At 47.0% G+C, this 22550-nt stretch overlaps 2 protein-coding genes across 9 annotated transcripts in view; one reads left to right on the top strand and one right to left on the bottom strand.

Annotated features, from left to right (window-relative positions):
- DUS2 (dihydrouridine synthase 2) overlaps positions 1–15777 on the bottom strand; it is a 28567-nt gene extending 12790 nt beyond the window's left edge. Inside the window, exons 1-10 of one of the 8 annotated variants that reach the window (XM_044434147.1) lie at positions 15692–15777; positions 11105–11247; positions 7178–7223; positions 6293–6384; positions 5299–5342; positions 3701–3761; positions 2926–2973; positions 2364–2429; positions 666–736; positions 420–506 (exon numbers count right to left, since the gene is read on the bottom strand). In XM_044434147.1, the coding sequence (XP_044290082.1) occupies positions 420–506; positions 666–736; positions 2364–2429; positions 2926–2973; positions 3701–3761; positions 5299–5342; positions 6293–6384; positions 7178–7223; positions 11105–11230 (641 nt within the window). In that variant the 5' untranslated portion in view covers positions 11231–11247; positions 15692–15777. The other 7 variants (XM_044434139.1, XM_044434145.1, XM_044434140.1 and 4 more) reach the window with 7 other exon arrangements.
- Positions 15778–16207: 430 nt separating this feature from the next.
- Positions 16208–18031, top strand: DDX28 (DEAD-box helicase 28). Its single transcript, XM_044433907.1, has one exon. The coding sequence runs from the start codon at positions 16208–16210 to the stop codon at positions 17885–17887; it is 1680 nt and encodes a 559-aa protein (XP_044289842.1). The 3' UTR covers positions 17888–18031.
- Positions 18032–22550: the final 4519 nt, after the last annotated feature.

The following is a 22550-nucleotide window of genomic DNA, read 5'->3' as shown; positions in this document are numbered from 1 at the left end:
GCAGTTAGTTGTGCAGAATCTGGATTGCTGAAGTGCTGAAATGCAGTATATTGTTTAGCACCAAAAACTCACAGCTCTTGGTACTATTCTGTGACAGCAAAAAGGTTGATGCTGAGTTGAGACCTGGAGATCCAAGTTCTAGGCCACGCTCACCCAAGAATCTCCCTGGACCACTCTTGTCCTACCCTACCTCAAAGGGCTGTTTGGAGAATGAAATGGAGAGGGGAAAGGGAATCAGGGAGGCCACCTTATGCTCCTTGCAAAAATAAAAAAGGTACAATATAAATGCCATTGTTGTTGTTCTGCCATGCCTCTTCTACAAGCCTCTAAACATCCTGTCTCTAGTAAGTTTGTTTTTTAATATACGGCCTGTTTGCAGAGATACCTTGGACTAATAGAAGCGGCAGAGTCCGACTTACTTGGCCATTACTGGAATAGAGACTGCTGCGGAAATTTCTTTAATGACATCGCAATGGACAGGGTGCTGCGGCCTTTCATCTTTCTTCCTTTGCAGGAGAGAGAACAAGAGCAAACAAACAGGTCAAGGCTTATCACCACCAAGCGTTTCTCTTAGAAGAGAGAATGTCACCCAGCCAGCCCTCGTGATACAAGTCGGCATTCAAGAAAGGCCAGCTAGTATCTCTCTCTCTCCCAGAGAGGTTTACCTTCCATGAACTGCAATAGCAGCAACTCCAGTCCGCTCAATCCTCTTTACTAAACTTATTGTTTCTTCTTTCTGAGAAGGAGAAAAGGAAGAAAAAACATATTCATGTTTTCTGCTCTATCAAATGTCAGCATTAGGTAGCTCTGTAAGGACTTGCCTCTATGTGCCACCGGGTTGGCTTGGCATTCCCCATGCTTGAGTAGGGACCCACACATGTAGACACAGTTTATGCAATCTTCAGTTCCCAACTCTGAGAGGCACAGACTGGGCCTAAACATAAAAAACTCCTATCTGACCAATAATATTGTAATTTACGAGTAAGATATCGTAACACAGAGATATATACACACACACAGAATGCTTTGCAGAAGAACTCACCCCCTTTGACTCTTAGAAGACTGTTTAGAGCGGCCTCACCCAACCTGGTGGCCTCTTGTGGCATTTGGACAGCAACTTGCAGAATTCTCATCCAGGAGGGACACTGAATGGGGATTCTGGGTGTTGCAGTCCAAACATGTCTGGAAGGCACAAGGGCAGGGAAGACTGATTTACAGCAACAGTGAGGACTACCCAGTGTGAAGAGCAGGACTGGGATGCAGGAGACCGAAGTTCTAGTCCCCACTTGGCCCTGGAGCTCTGTGGGGGACCCTGGGCCAGCCACCGACTGTCAGTCTACCCTACCTCACAGGGCTGCTGAGAAGACAGAACAGAAAGGGGGGCTATGCAAGCCACCTTGGCTTCTGTGGTGGAAAAAGGTGGGATATAAGTATAGTAAATAATAAATCCATCCCGGTAAGGCCCTTGGGGCTTTCCCATCTGGCCTGGCTGTTTCTGGCCCTGTTCCTGGCCCGCTCCCTCTGCCCCAGAGGAAACAAAACGTTCCTTTTTCCGATCAGGAACTGATTGGAGTGCTTTTCCCTGAAAATGGCCTCAGTGCTGAGCTACTGTGTGGGGGAGGGGGCACCACACAGAAAATGACTAAGCGATTCAGCCTGGCCTTCCTGCTTACCCTTTTTACTTATGAGCAGTGATGATGCTCACGCTGACTGCTGAGTAAACACACGGAGGCTCGGCATTTGTGATGCTACTTGCAAGTGCCGAGTGTACTTTCCTGCGGCATCTGAAGCCAGCCTCTGCACACAAAGCGCCAACGCGCTTCCACCCATCAACCGGCAGCGACAAACTGGGACAAACTTCAGCCTGACCCCCTTTGCCTTCGGCTCGACCCAGCACTGGAACGTGGCCCTGAGCGAGCCTCAAAGCGGAATCCAGCCCTCAGGCTGAAAGAGCTCTCCGCCTGTGCCTTAACATTCCTAGGCAACATGCCTCAACTTTTTAACATTGTGTGCAGGAATGCGATGATGCAAGCTTGTTTTATACAGCTTCCCTTTTGAGGGGGACGATCTCATCTGCTTTGCCTCTTCCAGTCACAGCACTGCTTCCTGTGCGTGGACCACCGGCTTGAGAAATCACATTTGGGGCCCTGCTGGCTTCTGCGACTGGTGCGCCACCTTGTATTTTTAAAATTTAAAAAGCTGATCCTATTTATCTTGTAAGACTTTGCCTCCTGAATGCTTTCCCACAGACACCAAACCACAGTATTTTCTGGGCTCATTTCTATTCTGCTCATCTATTATTATCAATCAGCAATTTACTGTTTTAGTCAAAGCATTCTTCCAAGATCACAACATGTTCTTACTGATGGCAGGATTCGTATTTTGCAGGTCACCGGCTTACTAATTCCATTGACAAGAGTAGTTAGAATCTAAAGAAAGGGAGAAGAAAAGTCCTCTTTAAGTGCATGGAACAGTGCCTGGCAGGCTTAAAGCACCTGACATTCCTGCCAGGTTGTCCCTCCCCATTCCAATTGCTTCCCCATTGAGAACAGTGAGGGAACTAAAGCATCTGAAAGGGAATCTTTAAGAAACTGTAGCAGTGGGCAAGTTCCCAGGCTTATGCCTCTTTCACTGCTTGATCAGGCTGCTGGCCACTCTATGCCTGGAAATCTTAAACACGACCTACATCTACTGCCTGTCCTTTTTGGCTCTCACCATGAAACAGAGTCTAAATAACAGCAATAATTTTGCTGCAGAGAGAAAGGTTGCACTAACAACAATTGTTTGGGTGAAGTTATGACACTCATATGCTTTGGATTCAGCTCCACTTGACAAATTACGACTCCTATCAAAATTGTTCTTTGTGAAGAAATGACAGAAATCCAGCAGCAGGGCAAAACGAATACTGAGGCATGAATTACTCACGGATTCTATTTTGTCAGGACTGGAAAGGAGTGCTGCTCCCATGCCACCCTGGGGGAACACAGACACACACACACACAATCATGACTGTGGCAACACAGATGGCAGGCTGGTGGCCACGATGGATGAGATCGTGTGGCAGCATCGCGATCGCCTCATGTGAAGCTTCCAGTTGCACAGGAGTCGGGGCAGCTGCCTTTACTTCCATGGAACCCACATCACCCTTGCTGCAGTGACAATGGTTGCCACTAAGCCCGGTCCAAACTAACGGTCCTCGTTCAAAGGACCTCTGATGGCAAGACTGAGGCCCAGGAGAGGAGCTGCCACTTTGCCCCTTTTAAGCCTTGACAAGAAGAAGTTCAAACTACACACCTGAGCTTGGGATTGCCTCACCTTTCTGCCATCAGTCAGAGATGACTGGAAGGAACATAACAACAAGCACACGGCATCCACTTTGCTGGGACAACATCTTAGTTATGCATCCCATTGAAATGGAGCAAGATCCCTAGCTAAAACATTTTTACCCAGTGCTATGAGGCATGAAGCATTGTTTATGTGGGAAGGTTTATGTGGCCTGGAGACACAGAAGAACGCCTGGCATTGTTTCACAGTACAAGGGAAGATATGTATCGTTCTCTTATGACATGATAGTACGAAGAAAGAGGAAAACAACCAAAATGATGCCCAAAGTTTATACTGATGTCAAGCTAAGGATTGTACAGCATCTGGCAAACTGCTGGTGCTAAATGTGAAGGAGCACAAGACAGACTCAACCGACCTTAGTGGAATATTCCTTGGGACATCCCATGTTGACATCAACAGCAGCCACATCGTTCTCTCTGAAATACAAAAGGGAAATCACAAATGCAAAAAACACCAGGGCAGAAGTGGATACATGCTACTGAAAAGATTTGAAGCAATCAATTTCCAAGATCGATTATAGCCAGCAACTGAAGCAACAGTGACAGCAAAACCTGACATTTTACACCAGAATTAGGTTGCTGCAATTAAGAAGGTTGAAGTAAAAGCAGATCTGTGCACTGGAGGATGTGTGAGAGAGAAAGAGCTCCAGTTCTGGCGCTGAAAGCGAACCACTGTGCTAAGGATGTGTTCAGGTGCGCCATACTCAAGCACTCAGACCTAATTCTAGCACAAGGCTATAAAAAAATAAGATCTGTATTATCTACTGTTCAGCTTGATACAGATATAGATGTTGGTGTGACAAGTCTAACTTCTACTCCTGATATGCAGATTGAAAAAAGCAAGGCTTTTTGAGGATTTACTTGTGCCAGGGTCCGAGCGGCTCTGGGGCGCCACCTGGGAATTGGAGCAGCCACCACACCAAGCGCAAGACTGGGACCAGGACTTGCTAGAGCTCCCGTCCTCCTGAGGAACAACAGCTGGGGGCTCTGGGAGAGGGACCGTGTGAGCGCAAGCTCTTCCAGCCCCTTCATCTTGCTCGATCCTTTGCCTCACCGCAGCTCCTGCTGCTCCTGAATCCCGCCTGGTTTATCCTGCCTCTGATACTTGCTCCCTGCCCAATCTGGGATGCAACCACGCGCCCTGCTCAGAGCCCAACTCCTCCTTTGTGCCCCAGGCTCCAAAATACCAGACAGTCCTTTACAATGCAGGTCCTTATCCGCACCTCCCAGCTAACCAGGCAATACAACTCTAAAAAGCTGAATGACAGGCACAAAGAGTGAGGGCATGTTGAATCCAAACTGGAAACTTCTCCCCAAAACTCCCCTTTCATTCACATGCAAGCTCCACCCCTAGGGTGGGTCCTGCTGGTGGAAAGTCAGCCAGAAAGTCCTCTGAGTAGCTCATCTCTCCCAACGCCCATCATGAGATCAGGGACTGGGTAAGGCAATGGCTCCCCCCACTCCTGACTCCCCTCCCATCTCTTCCAAAACATGTCTGTTCGCCCACTTGCCCTGGGAGACTGGGCAACTGCCCTGATAGCACATCAAAACTCCTGACCCCCGCCCTTGATTTTTCTACCTTCCCACCGCCCCTTCCTTGGTGTCCTCCCCTTCAGAATCCCTTTCAGGCCCTTGGAAAGACAGCTAAGAGTGAGCGCCCGGCCCAGTCCGTACAGGTTTGGTCACGGCCACGCCCTCATCCTGCTCTGACATGCACTCCTGTTTCCTCACTTCAGCCTGTTTCTCAACTATGACTCTGCCTCTGACCAGCTACCAGACTCCAGACAGTCTTCAGACCCTGCCCTGCCTCAGGCCCTGTTACCTCTGTCCAGACTCCTGCTGCCCATGCCTCAGACGCTGAAAACTTGCAAGACAGGGCCAGCTGGTAACGTCCTGTCAGTAGATACTAGAGAAAGAAACAGCTATAATAAAACAAAGCTCGACGGTTACTTACACAAGTTTTGCAACTGCCAAAGCCCTCCCAGCATCTGCTGTCCCCTGAACAACATGTAGAGAGAAAACACCGATGATGTAATTATTCATTTTTATGTCAGACATTTAGGTCTCACCCATCTACCCAAAGGATCCCCAGACACGCTCACAAATAAATCAAGACAATAAAACATTATATTCACCTTAACGCTGCAACAAATCACAGTTCGTGTAGCATATGGGCTAAAACTGGAAGAATCAACGTATTTCTTAGCCAGAGGGCTGGGAAAAAAGTTTTTCCTAAATCCTACAACCAAAAAACTCTCACTCTTAAAATGAGACTATGCATATTGTACTCATTTCAGTGGGAAATGCAGGCATGGATGGGCAGAACCAGTTGTGCTCAACCTTCCTATAGGGCTTGATAAGAATAACAGGTAAGAAATCTGTGATTTCTTATCTGTGATTGACACTGATTTACCAGTTAAACCTTCAAGTTTGGAAATACCTAACTATGTTCAGTTTGCCTTATTAGTATTCTGCCACGATGGTTTGCTTAACTTTTAATCAACAGATTTTGTTTTCGTTTAGTCATTTCCATTTCTTTGCATTATGAAGACTGCTTTAATTATTGCATTGGTCTCTTAACTTAATATACCCCTGGGGCAGAAGAGAGCAATAAAAACCAATTTAGCTTCATCTCTATGTGATACTTTTAAAGCAGGCAACCAAAACCTCAGCTGCCCAGACTGCAAATGCTGTGAATATGCAGGCGATTCTAAACAGACAGAACACCTAATGATGACAAATTTACCAAGGCGATGTATTGACACAACTAGAATACATACTCACCCATACTCTTATTTGAATCTTAAGAAATTATATTCTTCATGCTCTCTCTTCCTAAGTCAGTCAAAGTGGGAGAGACTTCATTGACTCTTGCTCTAGCAGTTCATTAAGGTATGTGAACAGTACAGTCAAGTCAAGCAGGAAGCCAAGATCTAGGCAGTTCTTACCATTTGAAAGACAACACAGTCTTTTTCCCTTTCACAGGTCCTGAACACAACCCTCCCATTGGGAGCAACAAAGTCCACGGTTCCAAGAACCTCTGCACAACAAAGAAGGGAGAACTACATTAAGGTAGGGGCACCCACATTGTCACTCAAAAGATTTCAGTTCTAGAACTTGAGAAAGGAAGAAGCTTGAGAAATAAAAGATGCTGGAAGTTTGGCTTTCCATTTTCCCAATGAAACCTGTCTAGTGCAACATGGACAGATTAGCATGAAGCTCTTCCAAGACAAGGAGGCACATTTCTGCCAGAATTAGAGACCCCAAAGACTCATTTTAATACTCCATGGAAGCTACCTTGAATAATCTGAAGTCCCAGCCTACACTTTCAGACATAACAAAAAGATATACAAACATTTATTTTTATGTATGGTTTATTATTCAGTTTGCAGCCAGAGTTCTTAATTATCTCTATACCAATCTTCTAGCCAAAGGATGTCAATGAATTCAAATCTGGGCCCACGTTGAAAAGCATTCATGCAGCCAATGTGTTTATGGGGAACACTCAGTGGTCTGTTGAAAATTGTATGGTGCTTGTAGTTAGAAGAGTTTATTGTCTCAAGCTAAGAGTTACAAAATCCATTATACAGGAAGTGATTATTTCAGGAGCTGACAGATGCTACTGAGAGCATCCTTATGGGTATTTAGCAGTAGGGGGTACAAGATTACCAACAAACACAAAGAATAATCTTACCAAAACAAGAAGAGAAACCTCAACTACAAATTTACCTCAAGAAGGCTAATAGAAGTAGGCATATAATTATTAATAAAAGTACTTATAGGCCGCTTATAACTGCCAAAGCCTTTCTAATATATAATGGAAGTATACTTGCCATTTACAGTCCTCTTGCACTGAAGCATCTTTAGGTCAATCAACTCCTTAAAGAACAATGACAAGAATGGATTAGATCAAGGTCCCAGGCAGAAAAAAATATATTTCTCTGTACAAAGGCACACAAATCTAATGAAAGAAAATATGTAGAAACAGAACTGAAAAGAGATTTCCCCCTTCTGACTTATTACAGCAAAAAGAAACAGATTTGGATGCCAACCCCCCAAATCCTTGACCAGCAGCCGTGGTACAAAGGGCTGAATGGGAGGTGCCTTGCAGATCCTTCAACTCCTCCAGGCTGCCTGCCCCTGAAAACATTTTAGTTACATCTGGCTAGTAAAAGGTTTTATGCTAGGTCTGGGGTTGACGTTTCCCCTTAGAGATTAAGGCAGCAGCAGAGAACTTGCCCCATGGATTAGAGGGAGGGGGAAAGGGGGCTTGTATTCCCAAGAGCGGCTCTCACTTTCTCACCTGTGATTGACAAGAGGCCAGTATAACTCTTGGCCAGCATTGCAGCTGCACAAGCCTTTTAGCTTCTCTAAAGTAAAGTTGTAGACAGTTAGGTCTACAACTTTAGACCTATGGTATGGAGAGCCATACTGAAGGCTCTCCACATGAGATTGAAACCTTACATATCCAGCAAAAATTTTGGGTGCCTAGGTGAAATAACTGGAAATATTTATAGCAATGAACCCCTTCATAGATCACTGCCTTGTCATGGTGAAGGGGCTTGCGTAGCTCAATGAAGCTATGAACTATGCCGTGCAGGGCCACCCAAGACAGACAGGTCATAGCAGACAGCTCTGACAAAACGTGATCCACTGGAGAAGGAAATGGCAACCCACTCCAGTAGCTTTCCCATGAAAACCCCACGGACAGTACCAAAAGGCAAAGAGATATGACGCCGGAAGATGAGCCCCTCAGGTTGGAAGGTGTCCAATATGCTACTGGGGAAGAGTGGAGGGCTAGTACTAGTAGCGCCAGAAAGAATGAAGCGACTGGGTCAAAGCCGAAAGGACACTCAGTTGCTGATGTATCTGGTAGTGAAAGGCGAGTCCAATGCTGCAAAGATCTATACTCCATAGGAACCTGATTTATAAGATCCATGAATCAAGGCAAGCTGGGCGTGGTCAAACAAGAGATGACAAGACTGAACATCGACATCTTAGAAATCAGTGAACTAAAATGGACAGGAATGGGTGGATTTAATTCAGATGACCATCAGGTATACTACTGCGGGCAAGAACCCCTCAGAAGAAATGGACCCCTTCATAATCAATAAAAGAGCAGGAAAAGCAGTACTGGGATACAATCTCCAAAATGACAGCATGATCTCAGTTCGAATCCAAGGCAAACCATTCAACATCACAGTAGTCCAAGTCTATGCCCCAACCACTGGTGCTGAAGAGGCTGAAGTTGACCGGTTCTATGAAAGCCTACAACACCTTCTAGAGTTAACACCCAAAAATGATGTCCTTATCATCATGGGGGATTGGAATGCTAAAGTAGGAAACCAAAAGATAACTGGAATAACAGGCAAGTTTGGCCTAGGAGTACAAAATGAAGCAGGGCACAGGCTGGTAGAATTTTGTCAAGAGAATACACTGGTCATAGCAAACACTCTTTTCCAACAACCCAAGAGACGACTCTACACATGGACATCACCAGACGGTCAACACAGAAATCAGATTGACTATGTGCTCTGCAGCCAAAGATGGAGAAGCTCTATACAGTCAGTAAAAACAAGACCAGGAGCTGACTGTGGCTCAGATCATGAGCTTCTGGTTGCAAAATTTAGGCTTAAATTGAAGAAAGTAGGGAAAAGCACTAGGCCACTCAGGTATAACCTAAATCATATCCCTGATGAATATACAGTAGGGGTGACAAATAGATTTAAAGAATTACTCGTAGATCTGATAGACAGAATGCCTGAAGAACTTTGGATGGAGGTTCGCAACATTGTACAAGAGGTAGCAACTAAAACCATCCCAAAGAAAAAGAAATGCTAGAAAGCAAAATGGCTGTCTGAGGAAGCTCTACAAATAGCTGAGGAAAGAAGGGAAGCAAAAGGTAAGGGGGAAAAGGAAAGATACACCCAATTGAATGCAGAATTCCAGAGAATAGCTAGGAGAGATAAGAATGCCTTCTTAAATGAACAGTGCAAAAAAATAGAAGAAAACAATAGAATAGGGAGGATCAGAGATCTCTTCAAGAAAATTGGAGATATGAAGGGAACATTTCATGCAAAGATGGGCATGATAAAGGACCAAAATGGCAGGGACCTAACAGAGGCAGAAGAGATTAAGAAGAGGTGGCAAGATTACACGGAGGAACTATACAAGAAAGAGCTTAACATCCCAGATAACCACGATGGGGTGGTCACTGACCTCGAGTCAGACATCCAGGAATGTGAAGTCAAATGGGCTTTAGGAAGACTGAGCAACGGCAAAGCTAGTGGAGGCAACAATATCCCAGCTGAGCTATTCAAAATCTTAAAAGACGATGCAGTAAAAGTGCTACACTCAATATGCCAGCAAATTTGGAAAACTCAACAGTGGCCACAGGATAGGAAAAGGTCAGTTTACATTCCCATCCCAAAGAAGGGCAATGCCAAAGAATGTTCAAACTACCGCACCATTGCACTCATTTCACATGCTAGCAGAGTTATGCTCAAAATCCTACAAGCCAGGCTCCAGCAGTATGTGGACCGAGAACTACCAGAAGAACAGGCAGGGTTTCGAAGAGGGAGAGGAACTAGACATACACTGGATCATGGAGAAAGCTAGGGAGTTCCAGAAAAACATCTACTTCTGCTTCATTGACTATGCTAAAGCCTTTGATTGTGTGGATCACAACAAACTGTGGCAAGTTCTTAAAGACATGGGAGTACCTCACCATCTTATTTATCTCTTGAGAAACCTGTATGTGTGTCAAGAAGCAACAGTGAGAACTGGGCACGGAACCACTGATTGGTTCAAAATTGGGAAAGGAGTATGGCAAGGCTGTATACTGTCGCCCTGCCTATTTAACTTATACGCAGAGCACATCATGAGAAAGGTGGGCCTAGATGAATCACCAGTTGGAATTAAGATTGCTGGGAGAAATATCAACAACCTCAGATATGCAGAAGATACCACTCTCATGGCAGAAAGTGAAGAGGAACTAAAGAGCCTCTTGATGCAGGTGAAGGAGAATGCAAAAGTTGGCTTGAAACTCAACATTAAGAAAACTAAGATCATGGCATCCGATCCTCTCACTTCCTGGCAAATAGATGGGGAAGAAATGGAGGTAGTGACAGATTTTATTTTCCTGGGCTCCAAGATCACCACAGATGGGGACTACAGCCAAGAAATTAAAAGACACTTGCTCCTGGGGAGGAGAGCTATGGCAAATCTACACAGCATACTAAAAAGCAGAGGCACCACCCTGCCAACAAAAGTGCATATAGTCAAGGCTATGGTTTTCCCAGTTGCAATGTATGGCTGTGAAAGCTGGACCATAAGGAAGGCTGAGCGCCGAAGAATTGAAGCCTTTGAATTGTGGTGCTGGAGGAGACTCCTGTGAGTCCCTTGGACCGCAAGGCGATCAAACCGGTCAGTCCTAGAGGAGATCAACCCTGACTGCTCTTTAGAAGGCCAGATCCTGAAGATGAAACTCAAATACTTTGGCCACCTAATGAAAAGGAAGGACTCCCTGGAGAAGAGCCTAATGCTGGAAACAATAGATGGCAAAAGAAGAAGGGGATGGCAGAGAATGAGGTGGCTGGATGGAGTCACTGAAACAGTTGGTGTAAGCTTAAGTGGACTCCGGGGGATGGTGGAGGACAGGAAGGCCTGGAGGAATGGTGTCCATGGAGTCGTGATGGGTTGGACAAAACTTCACGACTAACAACAACAGCAGCAGCAATGGAGGCAAAAATATACCCTACCTCACAGTATACAATATCTGCTCCATAATCTAAAGCCAGAAGTCGCATTGGTAGAGTCCCAACCCTCACCATAGGAGCCAATATGGTCTTGTTTTTGAAAGAGAGCAGTGTTGTGTGCACTGTCATGGTGTCTTTTGGATTGTCTGAAACAAGAAAATGCAAAGACAAATGTTTTAGAAAACATCATTGCAACATTATTTACAAATATGTACAAGGGAAGCTATTATTGTGATAACTAAGATAATGGCCATATGCTAAACTGCAGCTTGCTTAGCATAGCTGTGATCTGGTGGTACATCTGTATGAACCTGCCACAGACAACTATGGCTAGCTTCTCACCAAAGCTGTAACATGCAGATCTGCTATCCTGGTTTAATTCTAGTTTGCTTTGGTGCTTTCCTGGGTGCAAAAGTTCAAACCAAAAATGCTGGACAATGATCCAGGTTGTAGCATTATGAAACAGGAAAAAACTTTCTTGCTCATTTTCTCCTTCCCAGGAAAATTATTATATACTTTATTCATGTATCCGCCCAGACACCTTCCTCCTAAACCAAATAACCCCAAGCTTTATGATATTTCCTCCCAGGCAAACAATCTTACTCATTCTGACTGCCACTTCCTTCCCTTTTCCCTGCTCCATAATGCCTTTTAAAAGTGGCAAACAGAACTGCGCACAATATTCCAGATTTATAACCCACTTCACAGCTATTAGGATAAAAAGGAGGACAAGAGAAATTGAATTGTACCATTTCAAGGAAAAGCATAATAATTAAATCATCTGTGTCCTACAGCTACCGGTCTCATTCTGCTACATCCTTCTCAACCATGCAGCTGCTTTTTGCTTGCTTGCCTGACCAGCAGAGTGGAAATAAGCAATGGCCCCTCGCACTCCTGCTTCACTCCACTTTCTTTCACTTGTCAGAGCAAGAAGCCTGTGACAATCTGGTTGCAAGGGCAAAGCAGAGCAGCAAGTCCAGGGCTCTTGTTAGCAGGCTCCAGCCCAAGAGCGTGGGCCACTGGCATTTGCCTCAGCAGCCCTATCCTTGTCGCTGCAGCTATTCACCTAACTGGCTAGAGCAAGTGATGAATTCCCCCGCGGCATGAAAGGACCCCCAGCCTTGGGACTTGGATACCAGAACCAAAGCTCAGTCCTGCCATGCAAAACCCCACTGCTACTACACCCAATACTTTCTTCAGTTCAGCAGCATAATTTGGGGCCGTGTGTGTGTGTGTGTGTGTGTGTGTGAAGGCTTCTTCCTCTCACCTATGCACTAACCAAAGGAGCTGAACCGAAATTGCAGCCTGAAAGGCCTTCGAGTCGCACCCCCACCTAAGCAGGCACCATCGGTGTCTAGGCAAGAGAAAAGTCACACGGAGAGGCAGTGCTGTGCAGTGGTTAAAGTGCAGGCCTGGGACTCGGGCGATCTGGGTTCGAGTCCCCGCTCAGCCGTGCAGACCATGGGAAACTTTGGACCAGTCACAGACTGTCAGCCCGGCCTACCTCGCAGGGTTGTTGGGAAGATAGGACTGAGATCAGTAACAGGAGACTGATGTAAGCCTCTCTGAGTTCATAAAAAAGAAAAAGAAACGAGGAGGGAAGTAAAAACAAACAAACAAACAAACCGAAAGTCCTACAACTCCCGGCATGCCCCAGCTAGCCATGATGGCTCGCGCAGGCCGGGGGCTGCAGGCCTCGGCGGGGCCCTCAGCCCAGAAGAGAGCCCAGGGCGGCGCGCAGGGCACCGAGGGAGGGCCGGGGCTCTCCCGGAGCACCCTCCCTCCCCTCTCCCTCGAAGGAGCCACGGCGCGGCCGGGCCTCACCTCGCTCCAGGCCGGCCCGATCCCTCCCGCCGCGCACCTCGTCCGACGTCCGCGCAGGCGCCCTCGATCCCCCACTCCCCTCCCCCTCCTAGGACGTCGCCCGGCTACGGCTGTGCAGTCAGAGATAGCAAAAGTGAAGAGAGACGCGGGGGCTCGAGCCTCCGAGTTCATGCCGGCTCCGCCAGCGCCCCCAAAGAGAGCGCAGCCCCGCCTGCCGCAAGGCGTTTCCACCCAGGCACGTGGTCTCGCGGATCGTCAGCGGGCAGGCGGGCTGGAAGGGAAAACCGCGGCTCCTACGGACTCGGAGCTCCCAGTTCACATGGATTTAATGCGGAGACAAGTGCTCGCCTTTGCACCAGCAGCCGCGGCTCTGCTTTTGCTCCCTCGGAACTTTGCGTTGCAGCCTGCCGCTCTGAATGGGCGTTGAAAATTGCAGCTCGCTTCAGCTCCAAGTATATGAAATTCCTGCCCCTTTGGTTGCACGTCGTATATCAATGCGTGCAGAAGATAGCCTAAAACAAACTTATGTCAAGATCTATTTCATGCTAAAGATACAACTCACAGCTACAGATGAGTGGAAAATCCAGATAGTTCTGAAGCAACTATGTTTTGAAATGCCCGTTGTCAGCCAAAAGTTAAAATACAGAAGAAACAGTAACAACAGTCATAGAGTTTTCTTATTGGTTTCTTACTTGTCACAACTATTTTCTTACAGCTACTTCTAGCTCTCTCCATATTTGCATACACACCAGGCTTTAATATTACATATATGTGTACTGAAGAGGTTTTCTCTTGGACTTTTCCACATTTTGTTGGTCACAACCTGAAATTAAAATGGATTTAATTGGCAGTGTTACCACTTGATGTACACAAGATACTCACTGTGAAGATGTAACTATTTTGGTGCAGCACAAAAATGAACAAAAACACATTGGTCCTTGTCAGTTGCACACTCACCCCCTTTGCTGTGACATGCCTAAATAAGGCCTGGTGCAACCGATCGGCCTCCACAAGTCACATACTGCGAGTGTTGTAGTTGAATGGAGTGCCCCAGCTTGCAACTCCAATGCCACCGGATCCGATTGAGTGTGACTGTTTCCAGAAGGTCCAGAGGTTGTTGGAGAGTAGATCTAAATAAACAGCATCATGAAGAGCAAGGTGCTATCAAACCTCCAGGAATAAAGTTGTGCAAAAGAACCAGTCAGGGTTGAGCGATTAAAAAATCCCAAGCCACAAACTTTCCTTAGAACACTGTTAAATCCATGAGTCCAAAATAGAAAGGATATAGCTCGAGTACAACTCTGCCTGAAGAAAGTCACCCACTAAAATTCAGTTATGAGGTAAGGAGTGTTTTAGTCAAAGAAACAATCAGGAGTTCAATGCAACCACTGGTGTTTTAATATAGCTGCCACTGGTGTTTTAATATAGCTGTGATTTGGGGCACCAGCATCTCCACCCTGAAATTAGTGGCAGCAAAAGGTGGTGTCTCTGCTCAAGATAACTTAGTCTTACTTGGGGTGGAGAAATATCAGTCTTACTCATTTATTTACCATAGTTATTTCATTTTTCAATGTTTCAAAGCAAAACACCTCTACATGGAAGCCAGCAGAGTACAAAAAAATCTATATGCAGTTGAGTAGTAAATATGACCCAGGAGTATTTGATCTTTGGTGTAATGTGAGGCATTGTCCGTATGGGGGACTTTTGGCTGGAATAACTAGTCTTAGTATTATGACTTGCAGTTTGAACAGTGGATTACATTGCCAAATGGCTGAGCAAAACTACTACATCCCAGCATATTCTGCTTTGCAAATTGTAGTATAGGCACTGCCACTACAAATTTTGAAATATTTTAAAATATAAAACTAAGAATAAAAAGTTGAACAAAATAAGATCTGCCTCTGAAATGGCATGATTGCCACAATATTTTGTTTTAGAGTAAACACATTATTAGTCCACCAAGGCTAAAAACCTGTGATTCACCATCTTTTTCTGTAGGCTGGAAGCAAAATGATGAAACTGCAGGCATTGGATTTGTTTATTTATTTATAACTTTTATATACCATTTGCTACAAAGGTCTCGGGACCGTCTTACATTAAAACAAAGTAGAACACAGCATCCAAGTTGATTTTCTATATGACAAAACCCCACATTAAAATCACACTCAACCCTTAAAATAATGGGAGTATAAAAAGGCTTTGGCCTGGCGCCAAAAGGAATTTAGTGTTGGCACCAGGTGAACCTCTTTGGGCACATCGTGAGAAGACACAACTCCCTGGAGAAGACAATCATGCTCAGTAAACTTGAAGGCAGAAGTAGAAGAGGAAGAGCAAATATGAGATAGATGGACTCCGTAAAAGAAGCCAGAGCCTTGAGTTTGTGCAAGCTGGGCAGGGCTGTCCTGGATGGGACCTTTTAGAGGGCTCTCATTCATCAGGTCGCTGCAGTAACAACCAATTTCTATGGGCAGCTCCAGAAATCCAGAATAGTCCACTGTATGAAGAGATGTTCTAATTTTCTCAGCATCAGGTAGATTTGGAATGCATTTTTCTCGCCTGCAAATCTACTGGTCAGAGATGGCTCACGGTCATCACTACACGACTTCTCTCTCCCCACTTCAAATCCACATTTACAGGCGAGAGCCAGGCTGGTGTGGTGGTGAAGAGTGCGGGACTGGGCCCCAGGCGACCTAGGCTCGAGTCCCCGCTCGGCCATGGGGCCAGTGGGTGACTTTAGGTCAGTCACAGCCTCTCAGCCCAGCCTGCCTCGCAGGGTTGTTGTTGCGGGGATAACTCGGAGAGAGACAACAGGAGAGTGATAGAAGCTGCCTTGCGTTCGTTGTAATAAAAAAGGCGGGCTACGAATCTAACAAATAAATAAGCAAATCTGTTGTGAGTCGAGGAACACAGAGCACCGGGGAAGTCGCCCCACGCGGGGGAGAGACGAGAGTCGCTGGTCCCTGTTGCAACGTCATCCTAACGCGACGCTGCGGAGTTCGCGGGGCTAGCAAAGGGAGACGGTTTTCACTCGGACTCGGCGTCTTAAGAGAAACCATCGGCAGTCGGAAGCAAGTCTTCCTCTGAGGCTACGGCGCCTTGTAGGCTACGCACCGCCGCCGGACGCTGGCGCCCCCGGCTCCGCGTGCACCGCTTGCCGCGCGCGGAGCGACGTGCCGCCGTCACTCGCCCGCGCCCGCGCACGCGTCCAGCGGCCGCGCGGGGAAGTGGCGTCACGACGGCGCGACCGGTGCTGCCCGCGCGCGGCCCGCTCCTCCTCCTGCCATGGCTCTGCGCGGCTGCGGGGCCGCCGCCCCAGGCCGCTTTGCCGCGTGCGCGCCGCCGGCCTGGCGCCGTTGGGGCCTGCGCTCGGGCTCCGGGGCGCCGCCCGAGGAGGAGAAGGAGGCGGCGGCGGCGGCGGCGGCGAACGTGGTGCGGATACCCCACGCGTGGCGGCTGTGGCTGGAACGGGCCGCCTCGCGAAGGGACACGCGTGCGGCGTCCCTCCCCCGCCCAGGGAAGCTGCTGCTGCGGAGCCGGCGGGAGGAGCTCAGTCAAGCTGCTCGGGACACGGTGGGGCGCTGGGAGAAGCCGCGCTTGGTCTCGGGCGGCTGGAAGCACCGCTTGTCCCGAGGGGATTATTTCCAGTTGGAGCGGACGCGGCAGGAGCCTCCTCAAGACCGGGAGGCGGACGCTGACTCTTCCCTCGCCTCCTTCACAGACCTAGGAATCGAACCCCGGCTGGTCTCTGTCTTGCAGGACGTTCTGGGCATCTCGCAGCCTTCTGCTGTGCAAAAGCGCACCATCCCGACCCTGCTGAGGGGGTCCAGCGCACTCTGCGCTGCAGAAACAGGCAGTGGCAAGACCTTGGCCTATCTGCTCCCTCTTGTACAGCGGCTCTTGCAACCCCAGTGCTTGCCTAGTCAGCAAATTGCCTCCCCCCGCTCCTTGGTGGTACTACCTTCCCGAGAACTTGCAGGACAGGTGCGGAGTGTCGCCTCTTACCTGTGCACTCCATTGGGCTTGCAGGTGAGGCAGGTTGGGGGTGGTCGGGGCATAGGCAACATCCGGCAGAAGATTCTTGAAGGCCCCGCTGATCTCTTGGTGGCCACACCAGGTGCACTTTGTAAGGCCTTTAGGCGTCATCTGTTGACCTTGGAAAGGCTGTGTTGCCTGGTGTTGGATGAAGTGGACACCTTACTGGATCCCACCTTTGTAGACCTCATAGAAGACTTGCTTCAGCAGGCTCCTCTTGTCTCCAGGCTCAGTGAAGCTGCTGACATTTGGGATTCCAAAGCCCAGCTAGTAGCCATGGGAGCCACCATCCCGAAGGGGCTGGGCACACTCTTGAGTAAGGTAGCTGACCTGGACGGCGTCAAAATACTGACCAGCCATAGCTTGCATCGTATTCAGCCTCATGTGGAACAAAAATTTATACGCCTGAAGGGCAGCGACAAGGTGGTGGAGATGCTGCAGTTGATTAAAGATCGAGCGCCTTCATCTGGAGCCATTCTGGTTTTCTGCAACAATGCCAGCACAGTGAACTGGCTTGGCTACATATTGGATGACCATAAGATTAAGCACCTGCGCCTGCAGGGACAGATGCAAGCAGCAGTGCGCGAGAGAATCTTTGACGACTTCCAGAAAGGCAGGTTTGACATCTTGCTATGCACTGATATAGCTTCCCGAGGACTGGATACCACCCACGTGGAGCTGGTGATCAACTATGACTTTCCACCAACTTTGCATGATTACCTCCATCGAGTGGGGCGAGTTGGCCGCATTGGCAGTAGGTTCCCTGGGACTGCGGTCAGCTTTGTCACCCACAGGTGGGATGTGGACCTTGTCCGGAAAATAGAAACAGCTGCTCGCAAAAGGGCTCCACTGCCAGGGCTGGAACCCATTGTGAAGGCAGGGGAAGGTGTTTCCAAAAAAGGCAGGGGGAGGCGTTTCCAAAGACACTGAGTTGGAATAATACTTGACCATGTTTCTGAAAAAAGCATTGTTTAAACTGTTGTATGCTTGATTTGAGCATCAAAGGAAAATGGCAGTGCAGACAAGCCCAGCCAAAGAATTTTACAATAAATTAAGCCTCAAACCTGAAAGGCACCTTATGTGGAATTGTCTCCTTTTCCCTTCCTCACAGAGGCGGATGCCTGCGTATGCTAAAAAGCAACCCTGTCCTCATCCATTCTGTGTAGCGGAGGGAAGTATGACACATTGTGTATCATCCCCTGCATGTTTTAGCCTAAAAAGGGCAGCTTGTGGAAGAACAAATGGCAGCCAAGACCTACTGCACCCTCTGCTCCTTTTAGTAACTAAGATAGCTGGGCAAGGAAAGATCTTTCAGCGGCTCCTGCTTATCCCTTTAGCCCTTTGCCATCTGTCCTTCATCACACAAGAGGGCTGAAGCACAAGATTTGCATTCAAAAGGTTGCACATTTGGCCCCTGTATCTCTTAGCAGACCTGGGAAATACCTCTGGAACTCTAAAGGTCTTTCTCCAGTCACCAGCAGTGCTGTGCTACACACGGTCTGTCTTGAGATCATGATTCTGTGCTTCCTGTCACTCTAGCACAGCTCCTTTTAGTGGAGGGGGAGTGGGGGGAGCAGTCTGTACCCCTTAAAGGATTGGCACTTTTGGGATAAAATTAAATCTGATTTCACACAGTTTTAAAATTAAAGACATACTTGTTTTTATAGTACTCTGCAGACAAAGTCAGAAGTCTCATTCTCTAGGAAAAGGTGTCAGGTGTTCTTGTATCACAGTAGTGGATATGGGGTAGGTGTGTATATTTATTTAGGGTGCAATCCTGTGTCTGGTTCAGCAGAAAAAAGGCCAGACCGGTTAGGGGATGCTGGGAGTTGAGGACTTTTTCTAAGTATGTGCAGGGTTAAGCTGCAGCATTTATATGGGCTGCCCAATAGCCTTGTTCTCTGGATGGCGGTGCAACATACAATATGATGACATTTAGCATGATGCACTTCATTGGAAACATCAAGCTGCTGAGGGATCCGTTTAACTGTTGAGTGCGTGGTCTAAGTAAATGTCATCCGCAGCAGGCTTGTGAACAGTTGTGCTCTCAGCACTTAATCGTTAGCTGCATGGCAAGTTGCCATTTCTTCCCGATATTTGTATCCTGTGTTTTTTCTGAGCTACTCGGTGGGGCAGTCTGCTCCATTGTCTCACTAGCTTCGAGTGGCTGGTGAGACTGCGAAACCAATGAACATCGTAGGGGCTTCCGGTAAGTCAGTCTAGTTCAGGGGTCGGCAGCCTTAAACACTCAAAAGAGCCAACCTGTTTCCCACAGAAAAGAAAACACCGGGAGCCGCAAACTCCTTTTGACATCTAAAATGAAGATAGCACTGCATATATTGTTTTTTTACCTTCATGCTATGTATAAAAAACTATAGTGTGTTGCATTTATGAAATCAATTAATGATTCTTTTATATAATCTCCATCTGTGAACGGCTTCCTGTGCCTGACTATTTCCTGAGCGGCCACAAAATTAGCATATGTAGTTGAATTTGCAGACTTAATCCACTTCTTGAAATGATTTTTGCTTAGATCAACCTTCCGCATCAGTTCCGAAATGGCTTTTTTTCTCTCATCTCCATCCAGATATTTTTCAGCAAAGGCTGTGTGTTTATTCTGGAAATGTCTTGCAACATTCAACTTTTTGTTTGCCAATTTCTCACCACATATTAAGCATACTGGTAATCCAGTCTCGTCAGCAGTGAAAGCAAATGAATCTGCCCACGTACCATTAAACATTCTGTCTTCTTCTGAAACTTTTCTTTTCTTGGATTTATCCATGGTTGGCCTACTGGGGGTTGAAAAGCTAAATAAATCGCGTGCCGGCGGGTGTCGCACATTGGCGATTGTGACGCATATTTTGAGCAACGGAGCCGCAGCAGAGGGATGAAAGAGTCACATTCGGCTCCAGAGCCACAGGTTGCTGATCCCTGGTCTAGTTCATTGTTAGTTTGTACTGTGGGAAACAAGATACTGGACCACGTGAACTCTGGTTCAGTCTGGTAGGTGAAGATTAATTTCAGCCCTTCCTAACCTGTACGGAATGAAAAAGTAGACTAGCTTCCATGCATTTAGGAAGCTGCCTTATGCCGGGCCAGATGCATGGCTCACCTCTAGTCCAGTATCTTCCACTCCAGTTGACCGTAGCTCCTTGGGGTCTCAGGCCAATGGGGTTTTCCCAGCTCTGCAACCTGGTGCCCTTTGAGCTGGGCTTACCTGTCTGAACCTGAGGCCACCTGTGGACAAAGCTTGGGCTCAGCCCCTGAGCCATGTCCCACACCCTGCCCCAGCATGCCAGTCTGGACCTTGGAGAAGGATGGGGCATAAAGCATCATCATCTCAGAAGAGGGCAGTCGTCCGTGTCCTCAGATGGGCATGCCACACCTAAGAAATCGGGTGCTGCTAAGAAATTGGGGTATGGGGCGTCTTCCTTGACAGAACATGCACTGAGGTGACATTGGCCAGGCTTACCTTTACCCAAGCCCATAAGCGGCAGCCTGTGGAGGGCAGCAAGGATGGCAACATGGGGCATGCCTTCCTTCGATGAGCATATCTGTGCCACCCCTGGCCCATTGCTTACCTGTCCTGGAGAAAGCTGATCCTTTTCACTGCCTGTCACTACAGAGAGAAGATTGGGTCTTCATGAGGTGTGGTGGTGCGCTACACACTGCGAGTGTCTGACTCTGTGAATGTTCACTCTGTCAGGATGCCCTTGAAAAGCAAAAAGGATCAAGGGGCCAAGGCAACATTTAGACAACCCTTGTTTTCCCTGATCACCACTTCGGTGTAAACCTGTGCGCATGAATGTCTGCCCCCTTATCGATTCCTCCAGAGATTCCTCTGGGATTCCTTTGGCGCCAGGGTCACCCCTTCCCACATTGCAGCTCATGCTGCTTCCAGGGTTCTGCCCCAGAGTTGGTTTTCAAGTTCTGGATAACAGGAATTCATAATGAAAAGGTTGTGCGAAGCACCTCACGATAGTGAGAAATTGTAGGTGGATGGAAGGATGTTGGAAAAGCAGGGACAGGGCAGCTGCTGCTGCGGTGGGAAGGCCCTTGGTTGATCTTCCCCTGCCTATCCCCTAAGTTTCTGTATGCCATGCTACTATTTTAAAAAATCCAATTTTGGAAAACCTGAAATTGTGAGCTGCTTCCTTACTTCAAGACAGAGGCCAAAGCCAAAGCTTTGGGGGAGCATTTTTAAAATTACTTTCACTACCCTATTCTTGAGCTGAGTTTCACTTCAGGTACCACTTTCCTCCTCAGAATGTGTTTTCTGTTCATGTTTATATTTCTCTGCTCTTTCCCATGCCTGCCTGATGGATTGGAAGCATCATTTTCTATAACACCTCATAGCTGAAACTCCCTGGGTGGTTTGTGTATTTATTGGTTTACTACAATCCATAAAACAAGATGATTTCTTAAAAGAAAAATGATCAGTGAATTATATTTCTTCCATATAAGCTGAACTCTTCTGAGCTGGGGGTGAGATCAGAAAGATTTGGATTTTCACACATCTTCACACCTTGTTTATTATGTTTCCTCGGATGGATGGGATAATTGCTTCTACACCTTGATTCCTGAGATTTCTAGATGCAGATATTTTAACATGAGCACCAAATATATTCTTGGTCTGTCCGTCCGTCCGTCCGTCCTTCCTTTGGTACACTTTCAGTCTAAATCTTGGCTGGCAGTAGGACTCCTTGCATTTAAGTTAAACCAAGTGAAATCCTGACCATTAGTAAGAGAGATGGTTTCACTTGGCCCGGCTATGGCAGTTGTTTCTCTTTGGTTACAGCCAGTAATGCATCAATTGATCATAGCTGAGTCACAGAATGTTTTAATGGCACATTTTCCGATTTACAAAGGAAGATGAAAGAAGACATTTCTTTCAGTCACAGATGCAATCAGTAAGAACCATTTCATGTTTACAACAGCAGTGCAATAAACTGACTATTTAGATCAAACACAGTCATTTTGGCTCAGAATAAAAGCATTTTTGGACAAGAACATTAAAGCAGCAATGCACTTTGCAGCCCATGCTTTTGAATAAAAGAAGCACCACTTCAAAGCAGCCAGTGCAAGCACCACAACAACTTAAATTCAGTGGCTCATTGTGGGCTCTTGTTAAAACATGGATTGTCATGTTACTGCACCCAGCTGTGCTAACAAGCCATGGCTTGTTAACCATGGACAACCCATGAAGAGAACCCATGGCTTGTTGCTGGGTTATGGATAGTGGTTATTTACCACGTGGGCTGTTCACCATGGTCTGTTTGTGTGCCTGGATTCAGACAACACAGTAGCCCATATTTCAGTGATTGCCCATACTCAACCTTTGAATGTGGATTCACCCGTGAATGCTGGAATCTGGTCAGTATGAAGCCCAGGCAAATGCAAAGAAAGGACAAGTGTGTGTGATGACATTTCTTTATTTCAGTGAATGTTACATTACATTCACTTTACCTTCAGTGAATGCTATTGACTACTTCTATTTGTTGCAAGTGGAACTTGCAAGGTAATGTTGCAGGATAGAGTGCTACTTTTCAAGATGCTCCATTTCTCTGTCCTACTCCCAATTTCCACACCATTC

The sequence above is a fragment of the Varanus komodoensis genome, unplaced genomic scaffold (genome assembly GCF_004798865.1).
Source record: "Varanus komodoensis strain SLA01 unplaced genomic scaffold, ASM479886v1 scaffold27, whole genome shotgun sequence".
In the NCBI taxonomy this organism is placed as follows: domain Eukaryota; kingdom Metazoa; phylum Chordata; class Lepidosauria; order Squamata; family Varanidae; genus Varanus; species Varanus komodoensis.
The sequence above is the reverse complement of the archived record's forward strand: the minus strand, read 5'-3'. Positions and strand labels throughout refer to the sequence as shown.

What these genes read in the sequence shown, in the direction of transcription:
- DDX28 (XM_044433907.1), top strand. Translation starts at nt 16,208, where the DNA reads ATGGCTCTGCGCGGCTGCGGGGCCGCCGCCCCAGGCCGCTTTGCCGCG.